General features: G+C 42.1%; 1 protein-coding gene across 1 annotated transcript in view; it reads left to right on the forward strand.

The window, feature by feature from the left end:
- UFD1 (ubiquitin recognition factor in ER associated degradation 1) overlaps window positions 1-3,036 on the forward strand; it is a 36,451-nt gene extending 33,415 nt beyond the window's left edge. The window contains exon 12 of the mRNA XM_082243091.1: window positions 2,541-3,036. Coding sequence (XP_082099217.1) covers window positions 2,541-2,615 — 75 coding nt within the window. The 3' untranslated portion in view covers window positions 2,616-3,036. The remainder of the gene's footprint in view (window positions 1-2,540) is intronic.
- The last annotated feature ends 9,528 nt before the right edge of the window (window positions 3,037-12,564 follow it).

Raw genomic sequence — 12,564 nt, forward strand, 5'->3', positions numbered from 1 at the left:
AATCTTAATAAATATCAGATCAAAAACGCACAATGATGCTCAACATGTAAAGTGCAATTTTTGCACTTCATATGTTGAGCATCATTGTGCATTTTTGATCTGATATTTATTACGATTTATTTTATGCTATATTTATATATTTATACATTTTTGCTAGTCGTAATTTATTTGCGCGACACTATTTATTTATTTGATTAGTCACCCCTGTCCGGTCCCTCTCCCCCACGTTTGCGGTTCCCTCCGATCACTCAGTAACTCCTCAGAAAGCGATCTGCGGGGGGCGGAGTCCTGTTCAGTCCGAAATTAGAAGATGAATGAGGAACTCTGAAGGGTGGAGTTGTATGACATCGTGGAGGAGGCAGGGTTGGACGGTCGGGAAGAAGGAGGAGTGTAAAGTTGGTAATGGAGGAGAGTAGGGTCTGTGATGTGTGTAGCTGGTATTGGGCTCCGTACTCATCACACTGATCATCTGCTGCCTGACAGTGAGTCACCTCTCCACACAGCCTGACTGCTTCATGTGTGTGAGAGGATCTACTGCCAGGGGGACACTGACCTCCCTACACAGCTGTCTGCATACCGACTGTGCCTAGGGGGGTGTATTGAAAACCCCCCACGCCGCCCCTCCACCTGTATACTGTACACCCTCCCACCTGTATAATTTACACCCCCACCTGTATACTGTACTTCCCCCCACATGTATACTGTACATCCCCCCCACCTGTAAACTGTACACCCTCCACCTTTATACTGTATACCCCCCACCTGTATACTGTACACCCCCCACTTATATACTTTACACCCCCCACTTGTATACTATACATCCCCCCCCACCTTTTTATGTATACATCCCCCATCTGTATATGTTACACCCTCCCACCTGTATACTGTACATCCCCCACCTGTATACTGTACACCCCCAACTGTATACTGTACTTCCCCCCCCCCACCACATGTATACTGTACACCCCCCACTTATATACTTTACACCCCCCACCTGTATACTATACATTCCCTCCACCTTTTTTTACTGTAAACCCCCCTCCACCTGTATACTGTGCACCCCCCCCCACACACGCACACTTATACTGTACCCCCCCCTTACACACACACACACCTGTATGCTGTACACCCCCACCTGTATACTGTACACCCTCTCCCCCCACATACACACACCTGTATAGTGTGCAACCCCCTCCCCCCACACGCACACACGTTTACTGTACCCCCCCACACACACCTGTATACTGTACACCCCCCCCCCCACACACACACACCTGTAATACTGTACATCCCCTGCTCCCCCCACACACACACACACCTGTATACTGTACACCCCCTCCCCCCCACACACACACCTCTGTATATTGTACCCCCCCCCCCCCACACACACCTGTATACTGTACAACCCCCCCCCTCCCCCTCACGCGCACACCTCTGTATACTACACCCCATCTGTCACGTGACTCTGATCTTTCCAAGTCTGTCTGCCGGGAAACATAAGCAGGAGGGGCTTCTAGTCCTCCTGCTGCTGGTCACATGTTCAAAAAAAAAGCCTTTAAAATACAGAGTAAAAATAAATAATTCAATAACAGTTTTAAATTGTCATGCAAATATATATTTGAAATAAAATCTTTATTTTTGGCAATAACATGGTGTTGGCGGATTTCTGCAACTCACACCCCCCTTCAGCCTGTGTTTTATAATAAGAGGGAGGCGAAGCCTCCATCAATCTTAATGTAATATCCTGCCCCAATTGTGTTTAGCTGGTTAGTGGGCATGGAGGAGGAGGAGGGAGGGAGTGGGTTGTTATTTACCACTGTGTTTTACATCAGCATGTGTGACTTTATAGTCACATCGGCTGTTCAGATGTGATAGGGAGGAAATGGTCAGCATAGAAACTCACTGAAAACTGAGCATGTGCAGAGCTACCAACACTGCTCTGCTAAATCCTCACCTGAATTGGGGACTTGGACAGAAGGGGAGATAGAGAGCAACAGGATCAACCAGGTTTTTTGCAGAAAACGGATCTCATAGTAACTGTGGGAGTATGAACAGTATGTAATACACCATTTTATTGATTTGTTTTTTATGATGTGGATTTAGTGACAGTTTAAGCTGGCTTGCTTGGTTGATGGGTGCAGGTAGTCACCTAGCCTTTAAGACATTATTACATCAAGTAATACTAGTCAGGGCTTTAAAGGCTTCCCTTATCCCACATTTACCTATTGTCAGAAATTGTCTACAATTTCCTATTGGCTGACTTTAACCAATAGGAAAAAGATTAGTTCTGGCCAATAAGGAAAGGATGGATGATGTAATTTTATCCATTGTAAAAAAAGACGAATTTACATTTTAAAGTCCTATGCTTTCCCAGCTGCTGTGTTGACATAAGGGTGAAGGGGCAATAAAGAACTTACAACCGCCTCTATGCACAGGTGTTATTAGATGGGAAAGGCATGGCATGGCTTACATACCGTATTACCATGTTTTATGAACAATGTTTCGCCACGCTTGTAACTAACTTTTTTTGTCTGATGTAGGATGATACTATTAATCGCTTCATTGCATTCTCTGGAGAAGGACAGTCCCTGAGGAAGAAAGGCAGGAAGCCCTAAGAGACTTCACAAGTGGAAAATTAAATGATCATCCAGCGCATTTGGTTTTCTGCTGTCAGTTAGGCATTAAAAAATATCTTGGTGATCTACGGAAAGGAGAGTATATTGTCTTAATATTTAAAGACCTCAGGATGGTGAAGAGCCTGTGACAATCGATACACCAAGGATCAACTCTCTATTTACTTGGAAATAACTCCTGAATAATTTAGCGGTTCCAATACAGGCTGTATAGGAGAAATCCAGTAAACCGTAAAACATCATCAAACTAAATTGGGACAAGAGAACTAAAATTACATACAGTTATTTATAGCTCACAAATATTTAATTTGGAGATGTCCACAAATGGCTTTCTAAATGTTTGTACACTCTTCTGATTACTAGACTGTTAAGAGTCCAGTGCGTTCTGGCAGATTGCTTTTGAAAAAAAAGTGCTATTTTCATCTCTTATCTTTTGGTGGTAAACATCAGCCAGTTGGCTTTACTTAAAAACAAAAAAACGAAAAAAAAAACCTAATAAATAAAGTTTTCTTTGTAGTTAATTACTTGGTGGTTCGATGTTTCTCCTTTTGTCATGTGCCTTTCCAAAGCAGGCTCTAGGAAAAGAATAATGTTTGTCTAGCAATCCAGCTACCTTGGATTACCCAAACTTGGCTTCATGTTTGACTCCAGAAGAGCAACTTTGATGGGTTAAATACACTGATTTAATATGGCTGGACAGTAATAGTTAAAGTAGCAGACTGATGAGATCATCTCTTTATCCTTCTGCACTCTCCTCCTATTAGCCCTTTGCACAGCAGCATATCACTGGCTCCTTTTGTTGCTTCTCCTACCACTCTCTGAGTATGGTTGTACAGGGATTGCTAGAGACTGGTACCAACTTAAATTCACCTACTTACACTGCAATAAATGTAAAATAATTAAAGCCTTGGTTTAGTAAAAAAATAAAATAAAATCAGCACAAGGGACATTACTGTGATGTGTCTCTTGTGTTGTGGTCTCCATGTTTAGTAGGAATCTTCCCATTCCAGCCCCCGCCTTCACCCCTGCTGTAGTCTTCTGGTGTGGAGGAGGTTAACAGAGCTGAGGGAACTGTGATAAACTTCTGAACATTGCCGACTATTCCTGCCCACCTCCTCCATTCATAGAATCTGTACTAGCGCTTCTATAAATCCCATTCCATTCATAGAAGTTATAGTAGACCTTCTATTAATGGAGGAGAGGAAAGAACGGATTGGCATATTCGGCACTTTTGATGAATGCCTATCTCAGCTTAATTAACGCCACTACCATAATCTTCCGGTACGGTGAGGATTATTAGAACTGAAGGAGCTATTATAGGCACTCATCAAGAGTGGGGGGATCAGAGGAGGAAGATTTATACTACACCAGGAGACAGCAGCACAAGGGACACATCACACTGGTAGTAAGGAATGTCTCTTGTACTGATTGACCAAACTTAGGCTTTAAAGTGGAAGGCTACCTTTAAAGTTTAAGGCTTACCTGTAGATACCATGAATATCACCTAAACCTGCACTGTTTAGGAGATGTTCACACTGATTGCAACTGGTGATGTCACCGGCACATGTGCTCTGAAGAGATTGCATACCAGTGCTGGCCCTTCAGAGCCCCGTGCCACGGTCTGCCACTCCCAAGCACATGTGCGGGAGTGACATCATCGAACCCGGAAGGAAGATCGGGTGAAGATGGAAGCCCTCTCAGCGGTGACAGCGCACTACTGGAGGGCTTCACTCTAAGGTAAGCATATTAGCACATTAGGCCTTTACCTTGCAGGGTTTAAAAAAAGATTGATGCGGTTTACTACCGCTCCAAAGATATAATAATGAATACAGACCTGTATTCAATTTACATATTAGTTGAGGTTGAATAAAGACAATAGTCCATCCAGTTCAGGTGTGTGTGGACGTATTCATTTCCCATACCCCTGAATGTTTTGATCTTTGAGGTTGTGTCTTTAAAATCTGCCTGGAATTTTAGCTTTAAATGCTAATGGGATAGGATGACACATTAACAGTTCATATTTTATTTGTAAAATGGTCACATAACATCAGCATAACACACAACCTTTCCGCAACATCTAACTACAACAGTTGAAGCGAACCCACTAACTGCTAACACTAACCAAACCACCAAACAAATTCCAAATGCTAAGTTACCCTTTCTTCCATATATTCCCTTCATTCTGCACTAGGTGCCTGTGTGCTAAAAAATTACAACTACAGCACTGACCGGTATTGCTCCATAGAGAGAGAGACTGTAGCGCATCATTAAAAAATAATTTTATACTTAAAGCGGAGTTCCAGCCATTGCACTCACCTGTCCAACGGTCCAGCGATGCGGCCGCCCGAAGCCTCGATCCTCTCCCTCGGCGCCGACATCACTGCTGTGGGCACCTGGCTGTGACAGTTTGCGGCTTCACAGCCGGGTACCCACTGCGCATGCGCGAGTCGCGCTACGCGTCTTGATTGGCCGGCAATCTTCTGGGACCTCTGACATGTCCCAGAAGATTGCAGGGAGGGAGGGGGAGAGGAGAACTTCCGTTCAGGGCGCCGCGGCGCTCCGAGCGGAAGTGGGAGCGGGTACCTGTCAAAACTAGGTACCCGCTCCCCCCCCAAAAAAAATGACATGCCAAATGTGGCATGTCAGGGGGTTAGAATACCTAAAGCGGAAGTTCCATTTTGACGCCATGGCTTTTTCATTTCAGAAATATCTGAAAGAAACAGCAAACCTGTAAACTTTTAAAGCATTCACAATTATACATTGATAGATTAGACATGTTCTATTCAGGGCCCATTTAGAACACGTGTATTGGGCTGAAATCCATTGTTTCCAATAGGCCTAATGCACTATGTGCTGTGTTGGTGTGTGCTGGATGAAAATAGAAAATGTGACCTTTAAATGCAGCTCGACTCGCCTTAACATAAAAAAAAAAAAAAAAAAGTAATTGCAGAGAGAGGTTGATTTACTAAAGGCAAATATACTGTGCACTGAAAGTGCACTTTGAGGTACAATTGCTCTAGATCTGAAGGGAAGATCTGAAATGCTGCTGGTTTCTATCATCCAAATATGTACAAACAAAGATGTTGTTTTTATTTTTCTTGCATGTGATTGGGAATTCTTTGCAAAGTAAAGTTTTACTTCATTTACTAAGTTCTGGAGTAAGTGCACTTACAGTTGAAAGTATTTTTGCCTTTAGTGAATCAACCCCAATGTGTATGTTGTGTTAAACTACATCGGCTAAATTGCCTTTAGCAAACATCAACACATGCTGAATGCAATGAAAGTTGTCTGAATTTAGACTTACAACTCCATAAAAAAAAGCACACATACGCTATATTACCAAAAGTATTGGAACGCCTGCCTTTACATGCACATGAACTTTATTGGCATCCCATTCTTAGACCGTAGGGTGCAATATTGAGTTGGCCCACCCTTTGTAGCTATAACAGCTTCAACTCCTCTGGGAAAGTTGTCCAAAAGGTTTAGGAGCATGTCTATGGGAATGTTTGACTATTCTTCCAGAAGCGCATTTATGAGGTCAGGCACTGATGTGGCAAGAAGGTCTGGCTAGCAGTCTCCGCTCTAATTTGTCCCCAAGGTGCTCTATGGGGTTGAGGTCAGGACTCTGTGCAGGCCAGTCAAGTTCCTCCACCCCAAACTTGCTCATCTATGTCTTTATAGACCTTATTTGTGCACTGCTGTGTAGTCATGTTGGAACAGGAAGGGGCCATCCCCAAACTGTTCCCACAATGTCGGGAGCATAAAATTGTCCAAAATGTCTTGGTATGCTGATGCCTTAAGAGTTACCTTCGCTGGAACTAAGGGGCCAAACACAACCCCTGAAAAACAACCCCACACCAAAATCCCCCCTCCACTAAATGATTTGGACCAGTGCACAAAGAAAGGTCGATAAAGACATGGATGAGCGAGTTTGGGGTAGAGGAATTTAACTAGCCGGCACAAAGTCCTGACCTCAACTCGATGGAACACCATTAGGATAAATTAGAGTGGAGACTGTGAGCCAGGCCATGTCTACATCAGTGCCTGACCTCACAAATGCACTTCTGGAAGAATGGTCAAACATTCCCATGGACACACTCCTAAACCTTGTGGACAGCCTTCCCAGAAGAGTTGAAGCTGTTATAGCTGCAAAGGGTGGGCCAACTCAATATTGAACCCTACAGACTAAGAAGTTCAAGTGCGTGTAAAGGCAGGTGTCCCAATACTTTTGGTGATATAGTGTATGTTTAGGTACCTTATTGTTGTGTGTTAGCTCATTTTAACAGGATATCAGCAGTGTGTTGGAAATGACCCCTCCCCCCATGACATCACACGTCTGTCAAAGGAGTCCTGTGTGGCCCTGAAATGTTGCACTCTTCCTTTGTGATGTAATAACTTTGAATAAACATTTGAATGTTACTTGAAGATCCCTGGTGTGCTGGCAAATATGTACTTTAATTAGCGTGAGGCATGTGGCATAAAGGTAACAATTGGCAGGACAGACAAAATAAATATCACTTCATTTTAAAGCTGAACCTTGGTCTGCTTATAAAAATAACTTGGGCTTATGAAACTGGGGGACCAAGGAATACAGTACAAAATATTCTCTATTACGCGATTCTCCCTCTGCTGTCGAAACATGTTAGGCAGAGCCACGCTCTGAGTGAAATTCCCCGCACTGTGTCCGCTTTGACCTACAGCCTGTGTTCGCAGCTGAAGCCTTCGGCTTTACTTGTCTATGCTAATACCTCTTTAGTGTCCGACATGACACATGACAATGTGAGTGCACTTATGATGGGTTTTATTCATAAACAATGGATTATTTTACTCTATGAAGCCTTCAATTCTGTTTTTTGACATGTTGGCAAATAGTCTGGAACTGTGAGAATCTTGCAAGCCCAATAATGAAGAAAGTGGATCCATTAACCCATCGTTGGCTGTTAAAGATTGCATAGTGCTCCTACAGGATTGGAAGTGGATTGCATTGTGTATGATACCTGTTAAAGGAACACATTTTTACTTTGTACTTTGAGTTGTATTGAAAGAGGTGAGCTATTTCCTGAAGAGGTGAGGGACACCGGGTGCTTTGACATTATGCTTTTAATCAAAGAGAATTTTTGTCCGAATTGATTTAATTTTATTTTATATTTTTGTGCATATATTGCACTTTATGGTGGACATTAAGGACATTGTTTTTGTTTATTCATTCAGGAATTATTATTATAGACACATTGTGAACTGAGCTGCACAATATTTTAAAAGTGAATATATAGTTGAGACATTTTAAATTATTTATTTTTATTATTATTTTATTTATTATTATTAGTATTATTTTAACACTTTTTCTTGTTTTAGGTAGTTTTAACACTTGATATTTTGAGCGCGGTCATACACATATTTGATTCTCTATTACATGTCTGGTTTTATAGGTTTGCTTGAGTTCAGCTTTAAATATATAAATGAGCTCCTTAAATATTTTAAAAGTAAACTACCCTTGAAAATGCTTCTATCAATTTTATCTTCACAAGCTCGAGCAAGTTTTAGCCTAGAAAAAGATAAAACAAACTGCTGGGCCAGAAAGTACCTTACTGATTGCACATTAATTTATTAACAACATAAAACAAAAATGAATTGTGATTTGTAATTACTGGCCTTTAAACTGTTAGTAATGTACTATAAAAAGGTACTTAAGAAAGTGGTTTCACTGGTGTTTTATTTAACCACTTCTGGACCGGAAGATTTTCCCCCTTAATGACCAGGCCATATTTTGCGATTCGGCACTGCAATACTTTAACGGACAATTGCACGCTGTACCCAAATAAAATTTATGTCCTTTTTTCCCACAAATAGAGCTTTCTTTTGGTGGTATTTCATCACCTGTGCAACTTTTATTTTTTGCGCTATAAACAAAAAAATAGCGAACAATTCTGACAAAAAAACAATATTTTTCACATTCTGCTATCTAACATTCCTAAAAAAAATTAGAAAAATCATAATTTTTTAACATTTTAGGCCAATTTGTTTTCTGCTACATATTTTTGTTAAAAAAAAAAAATCACAATAAGCGTATTTTGATTGGTTTGCGCAAAAGTTATCGCGTCTTCTAACTACGGGAAAGATTTATGTAATTTTTATTGTTTTTTTTTTTTTCAACAAGTAAAGGCAGCAATCTGCGATTTTTTTGCGGGACTGCGACATTGCGGTGGACAGATCGGACCCCTAACTGACCTTTTTTGACACCTTTGGGGGGACCAGTGACATTACTACAGTAATCAGTGCTAAAAATAAGCACTGTTACTGTAATAATGACACTGGAAGGGAAGGGGTTAACAGTGTGGGTGATCAAGGGGTTAAATGTGACCCTAGGGGAGTGATTCTAACTGTATGGGGGCAGGTTTAATGGAATGACCATAGAGACCTGTGATCCTATATAGAAGGATCACAGGAGCTCTGTGATCATTCCAGAGAGAAGAACGGTCAGCTGTGTTTACAACAGCTGACTGTTCTTCTGTCTCAGCGGGGAGCGATAGTGGGTGTCAGGCGGCAATCGGAGCCGCCTGCCCCATGCATCGTCACCCCCTAGCTGCCAGCTCGCGACCGATGTAGCCCTACGTCGGTTCGCGCAGGAGGGCCAGCCTGCCGCAGTACATATGCGGTGGGCGGTCCAGGACTGGTTAATGATTTGACTTTCTTGTCCTAGCTGATCCAGATCACAGTTAGCTCTTTTCCTCATGGACTTCTCTCTCCTAACTGTACTCTTTTTGTTGCACACCATCGCTTGATGAAATTCATACGCCTCAAGCATTGTACAGTTGATTTCAGCTGCTTCTTTCATTTCCAAATCATGATTTTTGGTTTATCGGTGATCGAACAAGTAAATTGCAGAGTGTCATGGGGTAACAAAAGGGGATTCTGATGGTAAAATGCACTGTAGTGGAAGTCCTTCCTCCATAAAGTCCTGTTATAGGTTCTTACCACTTGTGCCTATGGACTCACTGAATTTGGGAGCTTCTGTAATCACATGCATAAATGGTATTAAAATCAAAAGCAAACCTTTATTATAGTTCAGCCTACCAATTTATAGATAGGATGTATGGCCTTAAAAAGAGAAAGGAAAAATGATACTCCCCTAGGTGGATGCAGCATTGACCCCCTGCCAGCTCTGCAGTGAGAACTGAGCGATCAAACACCACTGATCACTCAGTTCTCCCCTCTGCTGTGAGCTCCCCTCTGCTCTGCCCCTCCAGCACTCACTGGAGTACTGGGCTGTGAAGGGGGTGGAAGTTGCTTAACAAACTGCACTCCTGTGACCTACAAAGTAAGTACGGCCAAGATAGCTTTGTCTATACTTTCTCTTTTTTAGTATTCTTTTTAAGGCTTTATTTCTTTTATTTTACCCTGTGATCTAGCCAGTAATCCTATTATTTTTCAGCAAAACAAACTGTCCAGCAGATGTAGCAGTTAGAGCAGCCTTTCTCAACCTTTTCAACACAGAGGAACCCTTGAAATAACTTTATGGTCTCAGGGAACCCCTGCTAAAAATGACTATATCTACAACTCATGATACATCAGTGTAAAGGTCAGTGGGAAGAATGCTCCTTACACTTGTAATCATTGGGAAGAATTATCCCCTTACAGATAGATAAAAAGATCAGTGATGTCAGTGGAAACTTGTCTGAGAGGCAGAAATTGCTCAAGGAGCTCCATTGGAGGAGCCCTGGATAAGAAACCCTGAGTTAGGCTGTCCATACATTATACAATTTTCTTGTAGATTTACCAAAACCATATGATGTGAGGCCAAACCTAAACACTTTCAATTTGTATGTGTAGCACCCTCCTAGGTAGGTAAGCCTAGTGTCTCCATCTGCCTGATTAATAGTTATGCCTGTTGCATGTGTCCAGGGCTGAGGCTGGGCTGAGGGAGTGTCCCCTACTGTATCCAATAGGGGAGCCTGTTGGACAGTGGAGGAAACCCAGCCAGTGACACATCAGGCTTTTGTAACAATCCCAGTGGGTTGGCACAAACAGTGGTGCATCCTGGGATATGTTATAAAAGCCAAGGGGACAGGGTGTCTTTGGACAGGAAGCCAGGCCCCAGAAGGAGGGTGACATTTATCTCTCCTTCTGCTGCTGTGGATGGTGGTCACAGGCAGTCGGCCTTGTGAGCCAGGAGTGTGGAGCTGAACCAGGAGGTCCAGGAAAGCTGACTGGTGGAGTTGGAGGCAGAGCAACCTTGGGAAAAACAGTGTCCGTGAGTACCGGGAAGCTTGCTGGGGGTCTGACTAGGAAGGGGACCACTCCAGTGGAGAGTCAGTGGACAGGAGTTCAGCACACACAGCACGTGAGAAAGGGGATGCTAAGTTAGAACCCTGAAGAGTAATTCAAGCAGGAACACATTATCTATCTTCACTTCAGTGGCAAGGTGAAGCAGCGGCCTTGCCGCACACTACAGCTAGTTGTCCTAAAGATTGTGCATAGTTCATAGTTGGAGTATCCCACTCATCCCTTCTCCTATCCCATTTCCAAATAAAAGCACAAAAACCAACATCCCCTGGATTGATTATTGACTGAGACAAAGACTTTCAATGCTAATTATCTGCTATCAGTTGCTAAGGGTAACCCAGGGGAATCCAGAAAGTGTAATTCGCAGCAGTCCCCTAGGGGGCAGTGCAACATATGTTATCAGGCCCTTGCACTACATAGTTGAAGGTAAATCTAAAGGAAATTTGAATAAGAAAATTGTATATTGTATGGCCAGCCTAAGATCGTTGAAACAATCAATTTAACACTGAATGGTGCTTACAATGGTAAGCTTTTATTTATTGTCCACTATACAATTTATATAGGTTTATTTTTATTTGATTGCCCACTATACGGTTTATATGGGTCTATTTTTATTTAATTTCCCACGATACAATTTAAATGGGTTTATTATTATTTAATTGCCCACTGTACAGTTTATTGTTATTTAATTTCCCTTTATACAATTCACAACTCTAACCCGAGCTACATCACTAACCTCATCTTAAAATATCACCCACTCTGTCCTCTCCTTTCCTCCATGACCTCCTGCTTTCTAGCATGCTTGTCTCTTCCTCCCATGCTCATCTTTAAGACTTCTCCAGAGCCTCTCCCATCCTCTGGAACTCAGTACCTTAATCTGTCTGGCTGCTTCCTACTCTGGCCACCTTTAGGTGATCCCTGAAATCTCATCTCTTCAGGGAAGCGTATTTCGCCTCCACCTAACAACTGAACTTGTAATTATTCCACTAGCTCATCCCTCAACAGGTATTACCTTTTGTACCACTCGCCCCTCCCTATTAGATTGTAAGCTCTTAGGAGCAGGGCGCTCCTATTCCTTTTTATTCTATTGAACTGTAACTGTACTGTCTCCCTAAATTATAAAGCGTGTGCAAACTGTTGTTATATAAATCCTGAATAATAATAAGGGTTTATTTTATTTACTTGCTTAGTATACAATTTATATAGGGTTATTTTTTATTAATTATCCACCATTAGAGATGTGCTCGATGATGGAATCGGACACACTAATAAACGGGGAGCTTGGCGGGGGCTTCGTTCTAAGGTAAGTATTTCATAATGAGCTAGTATGCGATGCGATCCCAACTGTCTCTGATTTGGAGGGACTGTCCCTGATTTGGAACAAAGTCCCTCTGTCCCTCTTTCTTCCTCATTTGTCCCTCATTTTGGTCTGATCTATAAAGTTATATATAAACGGCACTTTTTATCTTTCACAAAGTGTTTCCCAGAGCTAAACCTTTCATCCAATTTCTAATTTGCTGCATTTGTAAGTTTCAAAAGCCAATATATAGGAGTAGTAGTGGTAAAAAAAAAAAACACTTTGTGGGTTTAACCAATCCTTTATTTAGTATAATTCTCCTTTAGGGGGGCGTGGCAGGGGGTGTGTCTA

This window comes from Pelophylax lessonae (genome assembly GCF_965119305.1).
Source record: "Pelophylax lessonae genome assembly, chromosome: 1".
NCBI lineage: Eukaryota > Metazoa > Chordata > Amphibia > Anura > Ranidae > Pelophylax > Pelophylax lessonae.